Raw genomic sequence first — 20,448 nt, forward strand, 5'->3', positions numbered from 1 at the left:
GTGAAGCCAATGAGGAAGTGTCTTAAAACTTGCATCGCCCAGCAGGGGGCGACTCCTCTGGCTGCAAAAAGAAGTCATATTGTATGGAAGTCTATGAGAAAATGACTCTACTTCTCGCTTGATTTATTACCTCAGAAAACATTACAAACATAAGTTTATGGTCTCAATCTCTAGTTTCAAGTCTTCTTCAATACAGCATCATGTTCAATTAGTAAATGATGGTCCATTTAGAGTAAAATAGACCATAAAGCAGAGTCAGCTTTTTGGCAGTGATTGACAAGTCGCTGCTGCTACAAGAGTCATATACTGGGTCTCTACTTCCATTCAGCGGTTGCAAAAAGTCAAGATGGTGACGGCCATAATCCAAGATGGCGGGAAAAAAAACGCCGAACTCAGGGGGTTCATAAATCAGTCCCCCGCCCAATAGGTGACGTCACGATAACTACGTCCACTTCTTATATACAGTCTATGGACTAAAGCTTACTAATTATCAATATCTCATTCGTTCGTGGTGTACTTTGTAGTTTCAGGAGGAGTTTTGTAGTGCAGCTATTTTACAACCCCGCAGTGACAACAACCTGCTCAAGTATTTGGCCAAGATGGACGTTAGGTACTTAAAGTATTCAGAAAAGAGGCCAAAACTTTGCAAAGAAAGAGGCTGTGGGATAAAGCCTAATGCTTCTGGAATTACTCATAGTATGATTTTATTGATTAGTAAGATTTAGACATGCTGGTAGCAGATTTTTTTACTTTAGAGAGAGCAAGGCTAGCTGTGTCCCCCTGCTTCCAGTCTTTATGCTAAGCTAAGCTAAGCTAATCACCTCTTGGCTCCAGCTCCATACTCAGCGGACAGACATGAGAGTGGTATCAATCTCCTCATCTAACTCTTGGCCAGAAAGAGAATAGAATATGTCTTCAAAATGTTACGCTATTCCTTTAAAGCTGTCTGTTTTTCCTACATATATCGATACATATATAGATTTTGCTTGTCAACTTCAGCTGTATTGATTTCTAATGTTGTCACTCAATCAAAACACATGAAAGCCCATGTATCCTGGTCTACAGACTGAGTCAGTCTTTTACACTGACAGAATTCAGGACCCCTCACCTCCATCTACTGTCAGGGGCCCCTAAACCCCCTAGCAGCATCCCCTGCAGGGCAGTATATACTGGTGTACCCTCTGTGAAAACCTCAGCACACTTTCAGTGCCTCTGAACAATGTTGCCAATATACCACTGACTGACTGACTGACTGGATGGATGCCTGGACGACTGATATCCTGAGGCTGTGTGTGTTTTCTGACAGATGAATAAACGTGCAGATGATATTAATAACCAAGCTGAGTTGATGATTATTACAGTGAATGTTCGTCTCATGTGTTCCCTTCCTCGGCTCAGCTCAGAGCGCTCTGGGGGAAATAACCACTCTGTGGGCTGATGCTGTTATTGGCTCTCAGGGAGGAGACGCTCTCAATAGCCTGGTTTCTAATGCACTGACAGCCAAGCTTTCAAGCTACTCGGTAAATTATTTCTGCCACAAAAGCTGTTCTTGTGCCCCTGGTAGTTTGTTTGCCTGTCAGCAGGATATCTCATAATTCTTATAAACAGATTGCCTGAAATGTGATGTACTGGCCTCAGGTTTAAGTTTGGATTTCTGCCTTTGGATGGTTCTTTCTCTTGTTTGTTAACAATGAAATCAGTGCTTGAATTTGGCCAGTACTCACCAGTATGAGTACTGGCACATTGATGTCTGTCAAACTTCTGTATTAGTACAGAAAAAATTGAACACATGCCTGTTCTGAACGGGCCCAGTTCTTGGCCTGTGGTGTTGCTGCTTGCAGCTTTCTTGAGAGCTGCTCATACAAACAATTTCTCAACACTGCGCTTTCTTGGGTCCTCAGCAATACACTGCAATGCTATACCATACAGTTGTTGCATCACACACCCAAGTCACAGTCAGAAACACCGGTGAAATACATTCCAGTTCAGGAAAAAACACCAGATGCAGACTTAAAGCTAGGGTGGGTAATTTCTTTACTGTAATATTTGGCAAAACTGTCCTAATAGCCAGTCAGCTATACAGTCAGAAACACCGGTGAAATACATTCCAGTTCAGGAAAAAACACCAGATGCAGACTTAAGGTAGGCAACTAAAAGGGCCCAAAACAGCTATAGTTTAATAACGATGTTTACATATGAAGACTATTGAAATATGTTACCATTCTAACTGATTGCACCCCAAAGCACTTAAAAAATATGCAACTAAACTGTACTTACTGTGTACTTCTACTTTTTTGTTCCCCATTGACCTGATTAAGAAATGTTTCTGGTTAACTATTAGAATTGGAATTTGAAAAGCTCCACTTGAACAAACATTAAATACAGAGGATGTCATTTACAATTAGCGTTTGCTTTGATATAACAACTGCAGTTATAAAGTATGGCATGGTAACATTATTAGTTTTACAAGTTTATCAAATCATACACCGGGAAATACAGTTCTACTGAGGGGGAAAAGCGGCATATTACTCACAGTCACAATGGTGAAATATACACCGCTTCGATTCTGCCTCCAGTTGCTGACTCCAGGGAAATGAAGAACGGTCCGATTGTACAGTAAGTTGGCTTCATCCAGCATCCAGCTGCAATAGGAAACAGCCCGCTGCAGGCGACATGCTCGACTTTGCGGAGGCTTGCTGAGTTTCCATAGATTGTATGAGCAATGTTTGCTTCTTCTTCTTCTGTTTTGGTTTTATGGCAGGTGGCAACTAGTGTTAAGGTGCATTACAACGTGTTGTTCACTTGTTTATTCAATGTTTATTAATATTGAACGTGAACTTGGGTCCTCAGCAATTCCCCCGCCAAGAGTGAAGTGGATCGGATGAACTGTTTTTGAGGTATGCGAGGGATAGGTAGATATTCCTTAGTTAGTGAGATAATATAACTTTTCTGCACAATTCATGCCCTCAAATGCTGCAGAGGCATTGCATGAGGTTTATAATACAGCACGTTTTATTAAATTCCAAACACTGAATGAAACTAGTGAATAAACTTCATTACACTTTCCATACTAAATGTTTATCCCTGCAGTGCCAGCTCACAATTTTGCAAGTCTCCGTGGTTCAGAAATGTTCAGCTAACATTTGCTTCAAACTGACAGTTGAGGTAGATGATAGACAATCAAATTCACTCAGACAACAATATGAACTCTCACTATAGAGCTGACTTAACAAATGCACTGGGTTTTAATTGGTCGTGGCAAAAATGTAGCAGTAGTTCTGGACACAAATCTTTCTCAAACTATCCAGTAAAATTTGTATCCGAAGAAACTTACAGACAAAAATGTTCCATGTAGTTGCTCAACCATAGGACCCTTTATATTACATTATATAGGAAAGAAAGGTGCCTGTCTGAAAACACCTTAACGTCTAGCTTATGTCAATGATCATGAGGAGTTTGGAGAGAGTACATTTTTCTCACTTGCAGATTATAATTATATGTATACAGTATTTATATATTCAGGCAAAAAGATCATCAACAAGACATTGATAAACCACTCAACAACACATAACATGGACAGTGGGGAGGCACAACTAGCCTAAGGTAAAAGAGCAACTGCATTCTTACTTAATCCTGAATCATTCCAGAATTGTAGTTCCTATTTTCACTTATCATATATTTGTTATTTTGCTGTTCTATGAAGAAGATGTAAAGAAATTGAGCCATCATTACAATGTCAAAATGTCTATATGATAAGATATAGATCTTTTTATTGCCATTCTGTTGCTAGGGCAACAGCTTTGGTCTCTGTTTACTTCCTGCCAGCTACTGCAATGACAAACATTGTAACAGGAAATACAAAGGGGTCAATTTAGAATAGTTATGTTGTCAAGTAAGTAAGGCCTTTATTACAGTATGTTTTAAAAATGATATACAGTTGTTAATAATGTTAAACCTGTGTGTTTGCTGCAATGACATTACAAATGTCCTACCTGGTCGGACTCAATTGATTCACTGTAGTTTTCTTGAGTTTAGTTATTTTTTGAGTGCCTTTTTTTCATTTCTATTTTATATCTCACATGTACCACAAAAAAGAGGCCTGACAACCACGGACACATTGCCGAATTCTCCGATTCCAGTCATCCAGGCCCTGCTAGAGGACTGTGGGTCAGTAAGGCACACAGTTGTTTGGACATTTATAAGGAAGTGATGACCCCTCTGTGGAAACTGGATTTTTCCTGGAAGAGACACAGAAACACAAGCACACACACACACACACACACACACACACACACAAAGAGAGACAGCAATAGCTCGTGCCAGTATTTTTTGGGGCTTAATATGAAAGACAGCTGTAGATTTCCAATCGTGTCTCAGAAAGCAACAGTGGTCTTTGTTCCACTGTTAAAACAAAACAGTGGAGGAAGCGGGGGAGACGTTTAAAAACAGGAAGTCAATCAGTGAGTAGATGCAAAACGGCAAACAACTAGCTTCAGGGTGGCATTTGAAGGGCATCAAAATGTGTTTATATTGTGCATTTCTGAAAAATAGTGGCTGAATATGTGCATATAACGTGTTTAAAGCAACTAGAGTAATATATATTAGCAATAGATAATAGTTGCATATCTATTTTCTCTATTTTCATATCTCTGACTATGAGTATAGTTATTAACATTTTGATTCTATGCTTAAAAGTTACCGTGACATTACTTACTTGAATGACATCTGCTGAAAAAAATAGTTTAGACTGATGGATAGATTTTATTTATCCTCATGGGAATTTGCATGTCACAGCAGCAGTACATGAATGAGCCACATGGTACACAGAATAATGCAAAAGAGAAGGTTAAACACTAGTACTAACATAAAAGTAACAAAGTATTCCCTTTTAAACATGTGCATGCATTCAAGTGAGCAAACTGCTATAGTGCAAAAAAAAGTTACCAACTTTGCTGCTCTTGACGGGCACCTTGTATTGAAAGTATTACACATTTACGGCCCACTTTTGTCTAAGACCTTAAGAACATTATAGCAGTTAAGTTGTTGAACAGCTTAAACTCGTGCAGAACAATTCATAACAGGCTGTAAGATGAAATACTTTTGAGAATCAAATGACCTTACAAGAAGTTTAAAGAGTCTATACTCATGGGTACTGGAGCTGCAATGATTATTTGCTCAACCAATACGTTGATTAACAGAAAAGGAAACTGCAACCATTTTTTATAGTCCATTAATTGTCATTTTTTAAATCATTATCTACCAGTTTTCAGCCTCTCAAATATGAATATCTGCTGGTTTTTCTTGGTAAAAAATATAAACAAAAATAAACAATGTGTTTGGGTTTAAGACTGTTTGGACAATCATAGGACAACCTATGACTGATTAAAAATAGGAGGAGCCCTTGGGTACAATAATCATAACTGTGGATGAAATGTGGCTTTGGTAAACTCGGACTTAGATCAAAAAAGGCACACTGCGTGATTTCCTTTCATTGATTATTCCTTTTGCATCTAGACCTGCAAACATGCATGTCACATCAACGTTTTCACTAATGCATTGTCTGATTATTAAATACTGAATGATAAAGTATGTTTTTTAAATAAAAAGGGCATTTGCTATTATGACCAAAGGGGATCGCTTGTAAGTTACCAAACTGTTTTGACATTCTTGTTATTTAGCGCCCTCTACTGGTAATGACACAGTAAGACATGTACTGTGATCTTGTATATGGCCATAAAGGCTGAGTAGAAAGTTGTGATATTAAGATTTTAAATATTAAGTTAGTATTTGTATGTGTTTTGGGCTTTTTTAAATGAATTGTGACCAAATGAATTGTTGCCGTGCTTGTAGAAAAAGCCCATTTATCCTTTAATATTTATAGTGTACAATTTCTAGTGGTGGAAAGTAACAAAGTAAATTTACTCAAGTATTGTACTTATATAAGGTTTTGAGGTACTTGTCGTTTACTTGATTATTTCCATTTTATGGTACTTTATACACCACCACATTTTGGAAGCCAATATTGTACTTTCTACCCGGCTAAATATAAATTACTTTGCAGCTTCAGATTATCAATACAAAAAATAAATCAACTAATTAATAATGATGTATTATTATGGAATAAGCTATTATGGATTTAGATCTGAGTACTTCTTCCACGACTGCCATATTTAAACTGTGTTGAGATGATAAATATTTGGCAACGTGTTCCACATCATTATTGTTTCTTTTATACTATTTGCATATTTATTTCTTAAAATCAGCATTTATGTGGATTCTCACATATTCGTTTAAAGTGCACTTAAAAATCCAACTGAGTGTAACACAGCAACCATGTGCAACATTGGTTTACTTCTTTCCCTCCATGGCTGGGGGCCAGTGGTTTGAGGTAAAGGTAGCTGAAGCACTGGGTTGGGTGGTATAGGCCCTTTTCACAGAAGCCTTTTTGACATCTCATTAGAGGGTAAATACAGGTGTAAATAATCACATTTATTATGGCCATGTTGCATTTAGGTGGACTAAGTCCTGGTTTCGTGCATGCTGGCTCACTGGAACGGCTGTGACACACAAAACAGTATGGGTACATAATTAGTATTATCAACAAAAATTATGTTTACCCCGATATGACGTGTCAAAAACGGCTTCTGTTAGAAGGACCTATGAGTAGAGAGAGCAGGCACCGTCCTCAAAGTGCCTGCCTGCACGAAAAGTCGGCAGTCTGGTGAGGCACCTCCAGCAGAACATCTGTCTGCACCGAGTGCAAGTCATTGTGTTACATCCTCCGTTCTTCTACAACGTAGAACACAACCACATATGCCTTGTCAAAGAAACAGTGGTCCGAAACAGTCCGAACATTATAATGTGTCTGTAAACACATGCTTGTCTGTGCTCATGTGTATGTGTGCAAATAAGTGCTAATAGGTGAATAACTGAATACCTGTATTTTACAGAAGCAGTGAGGACAGTACTTGCTGTTGAGCTCCTTCCAGTCCTCACTCAGAGTCTCCTCCAGATCGCCCAGCATTACACTTCGCCCGTACCTGTTCTCCAGGAGGTGCTGCCTCTGCTTACTGCTACTGGCATAGTCGTCCCACAGAGCCATCAACCCCTCTGAGACACAAACAGAACACCGCTTCAGACACACATCTGCATCCACCCAAACCAGTGTTGGAATGTAACGAGGCTCATTTACTCAAGTGCTGTAATTAATAAAAAATTTGAGATACTTTACTTCTGACTTTCATTTAAATGTCACTTTCCTGCCACTACATTTTAGAAGAAATATTACACTTATAACTTCACTACAATTTTTTGACAGCTTTAGTTACTAGTTACTTTACAAATTAAGGAGGCTGCATTTAACACATACAAGGAGTTTCATTACCAATTAAAAAACACAAAAATACACCCAAGCACACATGCATATGCTTGTACTTTGGGACTGTGGCAGGTCTGCATTGGCTTGCTGTGCTGCCTTTATTTTTGTTGTCCCCTTTTCCAGACACGTATCTGTTCCATGGTAGGTCTTCCTGCATTTGACACAGAAGGCAAAGCTGCAAACACTGCACTGGGCTGCTGTGCTGGATTTCTCCACAATGACGGCCGAACCACAAACAATTCGAGGACAGTACACCACATCTACCATGGGGGGAGGAAAGAAGAGACATGAACCGCATGTAAAATGAAATACATTTTTATCAGTAAGAATGCGCAAAAAAAAATTATTGTTTTCTGTCAGCTTTATTGTTACAATTAAATCACCTGCTTGGATTTGAAAAAACACATTTAAATACACTCCTGCAGTGACCAATGAGAAAAATCTATTAAATTCTTTGACTTCTCCAGGGAAATTACTATACTCTTAGCTCTGGTTATTCTGATGAATTAAGGTTTTGAAAACATCATCAGTTTAACAAGAATTCAGGGAAAACATACCAGCCATGCAGTCCAGAGTAGATTGTAGCAGGAGACGATCATAGCGGCTGAACAGCTCGTCTCCTACCAGACACTTCACCTACCAAACGGCAGAAATTTGTTGAATGATGTTGGTATTGGTGTACAGTATCTCTGCATATTTGCATAAGTACCAAGAAAATGCATTTTAGAAAAGCCAAAGGCGCGGATGCAGAAATTTAGAAAAGTATTGCCTTTAAATAGTATGCAAACCAGAAACAACAGCCACATCTCCAGTGGTGGAAAGTAACTTTGTACATTTTTCTGTACATCGGTACAGTACTGAGGTACTTTCTGTTTTATCCTACTTTAAATTTTACTCCCGATACATCTTACAGGAAAATATTGTATTTTTTACTCCACTGCATTTCATTATTATAGTGAACTATTTGCTTAGAGGTTTAAAAAAATTACACAAAACATATCATCTTACAAAATATGATATGAATATTTACATGTCAAACCATCAATAATGATATAAACTCAATTTTGCATAATGACATTTTTACATTTAACAAATTTTGAATACAGGCCATTTAATGTATTTTCAAATTGTAGTATTGCTACTTTACTTAAAAGGGACAGTGTGTATCATTTAGGGATCTATGAGCATGAATGGAGTATAATATTCATAACTATGTTTTCATTGGTGTGTAATCACCTGAAACTAAAGATTATTGTGTTTTAGTTCGCTTAAAATGAGCCCTTCATATGTACATAGGCATCGGGACTTCTTCAGAGAGTCCACTGTGTTGCACCACCATGAAAAGAGGGGTATTAAGTTGGATGCAATCTGCAACCACACCACTAGATGCCACCAAATCCTGCACACTGTCCCTTTAAGTTAAGGATCAAAGTACTTTTTTCCAGCACAGTTGTAAAAAACTAATTTTGCAATCTTGCCCATTATCTTAAAGTCTCAAAAACACAAGAAAGAGCCTAAAAAAGAAACTGTAGTTGTCAGGGAGAAGAGACAGACAGATCAGGATCGTACCTGTGAAGGTGTTGGGGTGGCAGAGCAGTCGGCCTCAGGACAGGTGACACCCTTGACGTTGCCCTCTGTTATCAGGAGCGTGCAGAACTTGGTGAGACAGGCCTTGCAGAAGATGTGGCCGCACTCGGGCAACTGGAAACAGTCTGAACCGAGCAAGCCAGCAAAACACACACCGCAGTCAAACACCGTGAGTGAAAACGCTTTCTCTGTCTGAGCCGCATTATAGATCAAGAGCTGGGACAGGAGAGTTTGTGACGGAGTAAGCGAAAGATCAGAGCGCATTTGGTCTGCATTCTGAGGGGATTCTCTTGGGTGGATTGGCAGAGAAGCAGCTCCTTGGTCACTTTGATCCAGTGGTTCTGAGGAGCCAGGGGGAAGTAACACTGAGGCTGACACATCCCCATTGCTTTGATCTGACGGATCAAATGGAAGATGCTTTGATTTGCCTGCCAGTGAGGACAGATCATTCTGGTGGTCGGCCTTAAATTCTGAGGTTTGGAGGGTCTGCTCAGCATCCCTTGAGTCTTTGCTGCTCCAGTCTGAGGTTGAAGGATCTTGGCCATCAGCAAGGACCACTATCGGATGCTCAACTTCCAACGATGGTGCGGTAAGGTCTGGTTTACAAAGATTTAAGACGGCACAACCCGGGGCGTCTTGATTATTCTTTGGTTCAGCATCCTGGCTATCGTACTGGGTGCTGTGTTCATCCGAGGGGAGCTCCAGCAGAGTATGGATGTCCACGAACCTGAGGGCATCTTCTTTCAGAAACTGTACCCAGGAGAAGAGCACCACAGCGCCGCCCGTGGCCTGGTAGAGATCTGTGAGCTGAGCACTCAGGGCAGAGAGCTGTGGGAGGTGAGGGCAAATAGACTGATGTAATATTTATTGACCCTCTGCAATAACTTTCATCTCCCTCGGTCTTTGTGATATAGAAAGGTTGTAAACATAACCAATAATGTTTTAATTGACACACATTGCTCGGCTTTTCTTTTTGATTACCTGTGTGTGTGTCAGCCAGCTGCAGGTGAGAGAGAAGGAGGGAGCGGAGGAGGATGGGTAGTCCTCAGGTAGTTCAAAGGTCAGAAGCAAAGGTGGAAGGAATGATATCTCATACTGCCTCAGCGTTTCACCTAAGGGGGGGGGAAAAACAATAAGACAACCTTAAATATTCAATACCAAAACATTCCTGGTTTCCACATAATTTTTCATGCTTTCACAAATTGATTTAATACATTTCTTGTAATTAAACTTTGTAATAATAATTCCCATGGCAAGAAAAAAATTTGCGCACACGCTTCTGATCATGTCAATAAGAACATCATATTGCTCTAGCAAGTTTATTTACCTTCTTTCAGAGTCACTGTGAAGTCTGCAGGGAGCTCAACAGACACTCGGATCTCTCCGGCGGACTTCGACTCATCTCGGACGAACTCTTCGGAATCAAAAATACTATTGAGAGCGAGCAGTTCGTCTTCCTGCTCCTCCATGTCCGCATTCATAGCTCCAGTCACAACAAAACTCCACTTCCCACTGGCACTGTCAGAGAAGATGCTTGTTAAAAAAAAAAAGAAAAACTCTTCTCCTTGCTGGAGTTTTTCTGAACAGACTGTTTCGGTGCCCTTGTCTGCTCAAACAATAACTTGCAGGTCTTTTTAGTGTTCAATCCAAGGTGTGCATCGCCGCCCCTGTTGACTCATCCTTGTATGATGCAAGGCGCAGGACACTGCAGTAACCTTTCCTTACTGCTGATATGGTAACAACATTAGGTCATTTACGGTAATCGGTGTTGTACTCACCTTTCTTTTCCACAAATAATCCTGATAATATGATGTTTTTAACAACGCTCTGGGTAAGAAATTCAAACAAGAATACGAGATTTATTTGAGTTGTGCATTTAATACATTTTGCAGATATCTAAGAAAGGTATATGAATACGAATATAAAAGTACATTCACTCAATTAATAACATTTTTATACTACTTTACATTTTTTTACAGAGGAAAATATTATACCTCTCACTCCACTACATTTAATTGACAGTTGTAGTTACTAGTTCCTTTTCTGATTTAGATTTTACTTAAAAAAAACAAAAAACCTATGATAACCTTGAAAAGCACAATACATTATTAAAAGTTATTGTTTGGCTCGTTGCCCTTCCCATGCCCTTTAATTTAAATATTAGTTTGAGGTACAAAGAGGTAACATTGTCCAACATTTCACAACAAAAAGCAGGTTAGACAAAACTACCAAACATTAATACAAATTTGTGAAGCATTACGTTGGTTCTACATCTTTCTTCTCCCATTAATCATCTCCAATCCCTTACATTTATCTTGTTTGAGACAAGTTGTGTCCCTTCAGAGGGGCCCAACCCCTAGGTTGGGAATACAACTGGACTAAGATACCTACTAATATATAAAGTACTTTAAACTCACTCCAAATCGACCAGCAAAAAAAGTAAAATGTTGAATGCGCATTGTGGTATCAGTATTAACTATCTAATAATGTCATATAATAAAAGATCAGTCACAGGGGACACATCTCTGCAGAACATGTATTTTTTGATACTTGAAGTACAATTTACTCATAATAGTTCTGTACTTTTATTTGAATGAAATGGTAATTGAAAGCTCTGGAAAAGTGGAACTTGAGTTTTTCATACTTTTAACTGATTCATTCAAATATCAACCAACGGTATTATGGAAATTAAGATTACCAACGGTGATAGCTGTGGTCAGAATGTTTAGATCTAAAAGAAATCATATGCCAAAATCTGGTTACCACCAGATGATTAATTTCCTAATTATGCAAATGTAGACATTCAGTGTTCAATAGCCCAGATAGGGACATCAATGTTACACTATTATTGTAATACTATAACAGATTGCAATCTCACAGGTATAAATATACCGAAGAGAAATGATTATGGCACAAAATATTGTCATCACCATTCAGCCTAATAAATAAATATAAGACTTAAAGAATAGGAGAAAGAAATTATGTAACAGAAGTGCATTGCAATATGAGGTTGATAGAGTTGTACTTCTGCTATAATTAAGCATGTGAAGTTTTTGAATCCATCAGTTGCAGCTGTAGTTCTCCTTCAGGTTGACTTGGCTCTCCAAGACCTTCTCTGCCATGCTCATGGGCTTGGGGTCTCTCTGGGATTTCAAGTTGACACGCAAGGGCTTGGGGACTGTTTTGGACTTCAACATGACAGTCAAGGGCTTGGGGACTGTTTTGGACTTCAACATGACAGTCAAGGGCTTGGGGACTGTTTTGGACTTCAACATGACAGTCAAGGGCCCACTGCCTCTTGGGGATTTAAACACAACACTCTTCTGGATTCCATCAGCAGATGCTGGATTAAGAGAGAGACAGATAGACAAAGTATTTACATGCGCTGTTCATCCAAAAGATAAAACCAAATAAATATTTCCCAGATAGCGTACATCATCACTTTGTCCTACACATTTTACAGATTCAAAACACTGGCAAAAGTTACACATTGTCATTTTATTAAATGCTTATTTAGTGAAATATCTGATCTGCTCTTTGGTAGGGTTTGGGGTCTGGTGTCTGGTTTGCTGGGTTCTAACTGTGGGATGGAGAGGCCCTGATTCCCACCTGTCACCCGGATACACTCTCCCTTGTGTCTTTCATCCCAGGCTTTCAGTTTGCAGTTCCTGGAACAATAGAAGACCTTGCGGCAGCGGCTACATGCGGTCAGCTTCATGGACACGGAGCGACCGCATTGATAGCAGAAATTTAACGCTGGTTTCCTAAGAAAAGATTGACACGGTTGGAAACTGGCTCCTGAAAGATGTTTGTTTCCTTGTTTTGACAAATTGGGTAAAGTACAGGTTCGAATGACAGGGAAGATAAAATGGACAAAATGACCATGAATGTATGTGTGTATGTACCTCTGCTTTTCTGTTTGCAGTGATACACTTTCACAGCTGTGGAGGGACTGGTTCGAAGAAATGGCCCCTGCATCTGTGTAAACAAACCTCTCTGTGCTACTGGTACATCACACACACATATGCTTCCAATAACAGCCATAATTAAAAACATTGATAAACAAACAAATATAGTATATCTTGTACTGACTATTCGACTTTAGGCGTTGTTCATTCTCTAAATCTTCTTTTATTCTCTGGCCAGCAATCTGTCTCAGCAGATCTCCCATCATGCTCAGCAGCTGGCGCCGTGCTTTGAATGTTTCCCTCTCCAGATTGTTCAGAGCGTGGAAGGGAGTGTTGGCAATACGCAAGTCCTATACAGTAACATATAACATACATACAGCTATTCAGATGAAATCATGCCAAAAATAAATAAACAATCACCACAAAGTACTCAAAGCCTTCTCTCTGTGTGATACTAAACTATATAATCTAAGTTTATAAATGCCACAAAGACGACTTGATTCAACTCCTTCTGTGTCTAAAGGGGCAAAATATTAGAAACACATGTCAAAATAATGCAGTGTGGAACAACTACTCGACCAACTATGGGCACAAAAAGAACCAAAAGTTGAAACACAGTCTCAACAAAAACTAATCCTTATAATGTCTACAAAAGCATGATTTGTTGAAAGGCTTTGGTAATTGACTGAATTGAACTTAAATGCATACAGTGTTTCTACAGTTACCTGTTTGAAGGAGTAGTGTGCATAGTCGACTGCGGTTCCCACAACGTCACCCACCATTACTGGCATCAAGATGTCGGCACCAGCCTCAGCTAACATCCCCAACTACATCAAAGACACGCGCAATACACAGTTCAACTGTATACTTTTAAATGACTCAATGTAGAGATAGATTTTTTGCTTACTATTTCGACAACTGTAACATACAATCATTTCAATAACTATTTCTAAGTGAAATTAACTGTGACTTATTTGAAGTCACCAAGAATCAAGTTAAATGTGTTGTTTTAAATGTGTAGTTGCACGTAAAAAAAATCACTTTGAATCTGGGTGTTTCACATACTCAGTGAAAAATCATCTTTTCACACTTTTATACATACAAAAATAAGTGCATATATATATAAAATAAGTGAATTAATGTTTCACTCTACAGTTTGCGTATTTGTCAAACCTTTTTGTTCTTCATCTATGGCCATGTGTCTTTGTATGTGTGCTTGTGTGCGTACCAGCTTAGCTCTGTTGCCACCTAAGTGGTAGTTGACGTTTGCTAGGGCACAGAGGGCGCTTCCCACCCTGTTGCCCAGGGGGATGTTGGGATCGGCGCCTCCGTTCAACAGCTCCTCCACTGCCTGAGTAGGGAAAAGAAAAAGGTTCAGGACAGAGTGAGGCCTTGTAGGCTTGCACAGTATATGTCTATGTGTGAGCCTGTGTGTGTGTGTGTGTGTGTGTGTGTGTGTGTGTGTGTGTGTGTGTGTGTGTGTGTGTGTGGTCTACCAGGTCATTGCCACTTGCTATAGCCAGGGACAGAGGTGAGTGTCCACTCCAGAGGAGGTCTGTGCTGGCTCTGTGGGAGAGCAGGAGGGCTACCACCTTGCTGGCATTCTGCATAAAAAAGATATAGATTCATTTAAATGGAACATAATATAATATAATTATGAGCAAACCTCGTGATTTATGTGATTTTCTGCCTTGCAATAAATTATATCCTGTAATTGTTAAAGATATTAAACTTACTGCTTCGCCAGAATATTACTTTGCTTTGTTCACGAAACATTGAAAGTCATGCTATTGACTTTCATTTCAAAGTAAAATGAATAAGATACTCAAAACAAAACAATAGTTTGAGCTCTGCATGCATGTGACAAGTATTCTTTGACATTCTGGGACACTGGGTAAATAAACTCAACATGATTGGTTATCATGTCTGCAACCTGCTACAGATTTGAACAGTCAATAGAATCATATTTCATCAGCGATAGTGCGTATAGGTGTGAGCGGGGCTAGTACAGTATGTACTGACCTGATAGTCACTGTCTCTCTGGCAGGCCATGTGCAGGGCCGTTCGGCCTCCTTCTTTGAGATTTAGGTCATCATTGGTGCTCACTGATTCCTGGGCCTTCATGAAAATCTGTAAAAAAGATCTAAGACTAAAACTCTTTTCTTACAAGTTCAACCATCACCTTAAATATAACTAATAAGGTTTAAGGACAGAAACACGCGGACCTTATCTTGTTCACAGATCTCATTCTGGTCGCATGCCCGTGCGTCTGGGTCAGTGATAGCGTGGAGCAGTAACTCTGTGATTCTGGGACCTGCTGGACCTGGCAGTGCTGCAGCAACATGTAGGGGATAAAGACCTTTCCTCTGCAAAAAAGGGATGAGAGGATGAGGGAAACGTGTGCTCTGCTTGTTTATGTTTTTTTGTTTGTATGAGTTTTGAGACATCTCATTTGTTTTCTCAGTGGGTGTGTATCGTGTGACATTACTAAAAAAGTTCAATAACTTAAAAAATATCATTTTCTACCTCAGGAGGAAGGGGAATATCAGTGCGAGCTCCACACAGCAGAAGTCTCCTGACGGCCTCAGTGTCGGCCGCCATAATGGCTAAAAAGAGAACAGGCATGGGGACCCTGGATGCGTTGGGGTCAGCTCCCCGTTCCAATAACAGTTTCAGGGTGTTCAAACGAACACGGTGTCTGGTCAGACAGTCACATTACCAACAAAATCAGTGTTATCAGAACAGAACAAACAGCACAAGAAAAGCAAGTATAGAGAGACAGAACTGACTCAATTTTCATGGCAGCCATTTTGCGTACAGTCTCCTGTGTGTCGGAGCGCTGAGGGAACCCGGTGCGACTCAGTGCCTCTGCTGAGCGCTGCATCACTTCCTCCGTGACCTGGATGGTATAGCTGCTGACGGAGCAGGCGGAGTCAAAGGTCGGTTTTTGGGTCAGTTCTTTGCCTTTGCCCTGCTGCAGACAGAGTTGAGTAGACAACAGCAAGTTCAAAAACCTTTTAAAACGAATGATGAGATGGGATCTCTGTGCTTTATACCTGATCTCTTCCTGCTGCCTTAGCACGACGTTCCTTCCACTGTACGCTGCCCAGTGCAATGTGACCATCCAACACCTGAATGAAGCGCTCCACACCAGGCACGTCCTCACTTCCTCTCTCTTCTCTCTCCTTCATATCCTCCTCATGATCATTCCTTACTCTATTCTCCGCATCTTCCTCTTCCTCCTCCCTCACCTGAATATTCTCTTCTCTTGACCCTGTTTCTCTTCCACCACTACACACATCTTCCTCTCTCTTCTTAAATTCTCTTTGCATCTCTTTCACCTCACTTTCTCCATTTTCCCATGTTTGATCACATCTGCTCTCCATCTCTCTTTCCTCCCCTCTGCTGTCATCCACTCCTCTGATCCTCTCTTTAACCTTTCCCTCTCTTCCCGTCTCATTGCCGTCACTTTCCTCTCCTTCTCCTTCTCCCTCTTTCTCGTTTCCCTCCTCCTCCTGTAGGTCTCCAGTGTCTGTAGGAGTCTCAGGTTCATTAATTCCAGCCCACTGCTCACTGTTATTAGACCCAACACTGCTGTGATGTAAGATGTGCTCTGTTAGTTTTTCTGCTGTCCTGAAAATACCAAAAATAAATAGGGAAACTTAAATGAATACATCAGCTTTTTTTTAAGACATAACTGGTCAAAGGATGGTTGTGTTATTGGTGAAGTCTGTTAATAAACCTGGGTGTGTCTGTGGTGAAGTCCACTTGGCTGATCTGGGGACTGTTCCCACACACAGATGGAGACCTCAAATCCTGATGACACATTACAGTCAAAGTTGTTTAATTCCATTCGTCTGTACATAACAAGGTTCATATACATACATGTGAACTACAGATCTAGAAGTTATTAGGAAACATTAGGTGGAATCTTACTTGCGTTTTGGAGGGTGTCTCAGCCAAAGTGGTGTTCAGAGACTGAAAAGGGTAGTAGAGGACATGACACACAGCCAGGGCAGACATGCCTTCACAGTTCAACTTGTCAACATCGGCACCCATATCCAACAAAAGCTGGATTACATCATTATGGCAGTTTACCTGACAGGTTCAGGAAACAGAAGGAAACAGTCAGTGAGGCAAACATGAGAATAAAAACAAAGAATAAACATTTTAATTTTTTTTAAATTTATTTAACTTTTTTGTTTTATTATTATTGTATTGTAAAGAAAATAAAAATAAACATTGTAAAACCTTGATTGGATAACAATCAAAGAGCAAATGAGTGAAAAACCAAATCAATAAACTATGGGCAAACAAATCGTATAAAGTGTTACTGTGGCAGCGATCAGTCCACTGTGTCCCTGTGAATCTGCTACATCATAGTGGACCAAACCCGTCTGGAGGATTTGTGACACTGCCTGCAGATCCCCCCTGGAGGCGTGCTGGATCAGCAATTCTGAACTGACTTCCAAAGGCCCTTTAGGACCAAAACTTTCCCTGTTCAGAGCGAGAACAGCTGCCACATCCCAGCCCACATTTCCAGCCTGTAGTCTGGGAGACACACACACACAAATTATATTAACACAAATGTTATTTCAGCTTATTTACAAAACTATACATACTTGTACATGATAATGTATGTCTTCTTTTTACTCCTTACTGCTGCCAGCAAAATGTGTTTTGGTACAATGCTAATACTTTTTTTAATGTATGTCTGACCTGTGTTTGTGGATGTGAGCCAGCATGCGGGGCTGTAAGGGCAGGGGGGCGAGTGGGTCTCGCTCATAGCCTTGGTGCAAATAAGAATCTGGCTCCCACAGCTCGCCATAGAAGTGCTGATCCAGCTCTTTCCTTCGCCCAGGGGGCAACGGCAAGTGATCACCATCTGTTGAGTAACTCTCTATACCGGCGGGGAGGATAAATTCATCTGACAGCTGATCTCTGTCTGTATCCACCTGAGGAGGATGGAGAATGAATTAATCTGTTGTGGGTTAAGTCACAAAGCTAATATTCATAGTTGTTTATTATAGCTGTACTTCCTACCTCAGAGTCTGCTCTGGCCTCTTGCTGTAGAACACTAGTGGGAGGCTGCTAGGGAGAGGAGAGGAGCATAGGGGTCAATCAAAAATCTTTAGCAAATTTATACATGAACGTGTACATTTTGCATAAAGAGGGTCTCCATGATTTCGGTTTTACTTCCTGGTACAACAATGTTTTGCTTTTACAATGTTGTCCAGCATGGTGGGCTTGGAAACAAATCAGTTGAGCTAAAACAACAACAACAACAACAACAACAACAACAACAACAACAACAACAACAACAACAACAACGACAATTAGTGCAATTACTATATGTCTTATAGAGATGGTTTGGAGCAATCAGATTAAGAGAAAAGGTTTAAGATATACTTGGCTGGGTCAAACATTGTTGAAGCTGGGATCTCAACTTAACACCATTTTAAACCAAATATATGTATGAAAATGAAGCTGTTTTAGCCTGGCATACATATTCATCAGTGGGAGAGAAAGTGGTCAATCATGTACCTGAGTCAGGGAATCTGTGATGGCAGCTGAGTCCATGTAGGCAGCATATTCAGGAAAGTTTTTCAGGCTAAAGCCCTCTTCTACAGAGGTACAGAACCTTAGCAGGCGGTCTCCGAGCCACAGACCCACATCATTACGCCCATCCAGATATCCAACCACACCTGGACCAAACCTCTGGTCAACGTGGTACAAACCCTGAGTGGAGGGAAGAGGTTGATTGCTATATACTGACATTTCTTAACAAAAAAAAAACTATCCAAATGCCTGTCATTCATCCGTTAATCCATTTTACCTGAAAGGTGGCTCCATCAGGGAACAGTTGTTGTCCATATCCTTCCTTTCTGTTGAGGTAGAACTTGCCAGTGAACTTGTGGCCTGTGGGCCAGCAGTACAGTCCGTCCCCATGCCTGTAGTCTTTGTAGAAAGAGCCCTCATAGAACTACAAAAAGGAGCAAACAGGGGGAACAAATGGTCACTTTATTAAACTACAGGACAAACTGACAGGAGACAGCAAAATATGTCATTATGTTTTATGTAAGAGATTATTGACTTTCACACTTGAAATATCAGAACAACTATTACTGTTGTTTTTCAAAGTACAGCTTAGGTTAAATGTCTTAAGTGATCTTTCTGTAATATTTGGCAAAACTGTCCTAATAGCCAGTCAGCTATATGTAGGTGAAGTGCCTGCTTCTCGTGTGAACGTTACATTACCTCTCCGTTCCTCCAGGTGTACCTCCCTTCGCCGTGTTTGAACCCGTTCTCAAACCCCCCCTCGTATCTGGCCCCGTCGGTCCACTCCTGGACCCCGAGGCCTCTCCGCCTCTCCTCCCCGCCCTGCGCTCCTCTGTGACCGTCGCTCCGTCTCCTCGTACCCGGCTCCGCACCTCCTCCTGCTCCTCCTCCTCCTCCCGGTGCTGCCGCAACACCTTTGCAGGTCGACGGCATTTTAACCGGGAGATAAAACACCTGAATCCATTGGAGTTACTTTAGAGGTTAATGTTTACAGGGTTTGAAGGCCGTCGGGAGGAAACTTTAGCTGTCAGAGGTCAGATTTTAGTTTTCACTTTTCTGTGAGCGCCGGTTGTCATGCCAACAGCAGAATCCTCTGAGGGGGGTAGTAGGAGGGGGCTCTCACGCATGCGCAAACGAAAGACGAAAGTGAACGAAAAGTATACATAAAATACTATGTTTTTAGTCCCAGTAATGCTATTTTAAAGCTCCCTTACTAATCTAAACCATCCCCTGTCCACCAATTAAAGCATTAAATCGACGTACTCGCAGACTATTGAAGGACTTTAATGTCCCTTTTTTTGCGTTAGATATATCACCTCTGTTTGGTCACCTTTTTATTCTAGGCTCCTCAATTTACAAATAAAGTAGTTTTTTCCCTTGAGAAAAACGGTTTTTTTTAGATTACAGATTTTATATACACATTAGATATACACAGATTATCAGATTGTTGTTGTGTAAATCTCAGCAAATAGTCACATTTGTTGAACCAAATTAAACTAAAGTCACAAATGAACCAATGTGTCCCTATTTGGAGACACATTGGTTCTTAAAGACTGAAGATAGAGTGGGATAGTTAAATATAATCAGTAGTGACAAATGAAAGTAGGTCATTGTCATAGAGCAGGTTATCCTTGTCAAGTCTAAGTGTTCCTCTATAAAGGGTCAATGAAGCAGGACGACCCTGTGAGTGTACATGTGTGTTCATGTGTCACCTTACTCTTTTTCCTGTAACTGACACCGCAAAAGTTGGTTTCAGCCTACAGTCTGCGTTAGTTAGGTGGTGGAGAATGAATTGACATCACATTTATCATTACAGCATTATTAGAGCTGTGCTGAGAGCTAATTTGATTATTTATCCTCTAATTAGTCCTACCTGTCCTTAAGAAAGTGTAAAGAAAAGTCCAAGAAAAGCTGGTGAATTCAGCTAAGTGTTTGGGATGAATGGATTGTTTTTAAACCAGCGGTAATAAATTAAAAATGACTAAACAAACAACATATTCCTGGGACACAACATCA

At 40.3% G+C, this 20,448-nt stretch overlaps 2 protein-coding genes across 2 annotated transcripts; both read right to left on the bottom strand.

Moving 5' to 3' along the window:
• Positions 1–6,657: 6,657 nt before the first annotated feature.
• LOC129094672 (E3 ubiquitin-protein ligase RNF14-like) lies at positions 6,658–10,446 on the bottom strand. The gene is made up of 7 exons (XM_054602933.1): positions 10,293–10,446; positions 9,947–10,077; positions 8,948–9,793; positions 7,936–8,014; positions 7,435–7,638; positions 6,938–7,110; positions 6,658–6,789 (listed from the first exon to the last, which is right to left on the bottom strand). The coding sequence occupies exons 1-7, from the start codon at positions 10,444–10,446 to the stop codon at positions 6,658–6,660; spliced, it is 1,719 nt and encodes a 572-aa protein (XP_054458908.1).
• A 1,581-nt stretch (positions 10,447–12,027) lies between these two features.
• Positions 12,028–19,365, bottom strand: ankmy1 (ankyrin repeat and MYND domain containing 1). Its single transcript, XM_054602934.1, has 21 exons — positions 19,132–19,365; positions 18,710–18,856; positions 18,418–18,612; positions 17,917–17,961; positions 17,593–17,828; positions 17,208–17,424; positions 16,810–16,971; positions 16,616–16,689; positions 15,930–16,506; positions 15,663–15,847; positions 15,400–15,571; positions 15,099–15,239; positions 14,896–15,003; positions 14,370–14,477; positions 14,102–14,224; positions 13,599–13,700; positions 13,054–13,223; positions 12,871–12,969; positions 12,575–12,729; positions 12,258–12,308; positions 12,028–12,182 (listed from the first exon to the last, which is right to left on the bottom strand). The coding sequence occupies exons 1-21, from the start codon at positions 19,363–19,365 to the stop codon at positions 12,028–12,030; spliced, it is 3,456 nt and encodes a 1,151-aa protein (XP_054458909.1).
• Positions 19,366–20,448: the final 1,083 nt, after the last annotated feature.

This window comes from Anoplopoma fimbria, chromosome 8, assembly GCF_027596085.1.
Source record: "Anoplopoma fimbria isolate UVic2021 breed Golden Eagle Sablefish chromosome 8, Afim_UVic_2022, whole genome shotgun sequence".
NCBI classification, from domain to species: Eukaryota; Metazoa; Chordata; class Actinopteri; order Perciformes; family Anoplopomatidae; genus Anoplopoma; species Anoplopoma fimbria.

What these genes read in the sequence shown, in the direction of transcription:
- LOC129094672 (XM_054602933.1), bottom strand. Translation starts at nt 10,446, where the DNA reads ATGAATGCGGACATGGAGGAGCAGGAAGACGAACTGCTCGCTCTCAAT. An exon ending in CACAGTGACTCTGAAAGAAG is followed by an intron (nt 10,078 to 10,292) that starts GTAAATAAACTT and finishes CCCCCCCCTTAG; the next exon opens with GTGAAACGCTGAGGCAGTAT. An exon ending in ACTGCTTCTGTAAAATACAG is followed by an intron (nt 6,790 to 6,937) that starts GTATTCAGTTAT and finishes TCTACGTTGTAG; the next exon opens with AAGAACGGAGGATGTAACAC.
- ankmy1 (XM_054602934.1), bottom strand. Translation starts at nt 19,365, where the DNA reads ATGCCGTCGACCTGCAAAGGTGTTGCGGCAGCACCGGGAGGAGGAGGA. An exon ending in AGGCCAGAGCAGACTCTGAG is followed by an intron (nt 17,829 to 17,916) that starts GTAGGAAGTACA and finishes CATCCTCCTCAG; the next exon opens with GTGGATACAGACAGAGATCA. An exon ending in CACACTACTCCTTCAAACAG is followed by an intron (nt 13,224 to 13,598) that starts GTAACTGTAGAA and finishes GTTACTGTATAG; the next exon opens with GACTTGCGTATTGCCAACAC.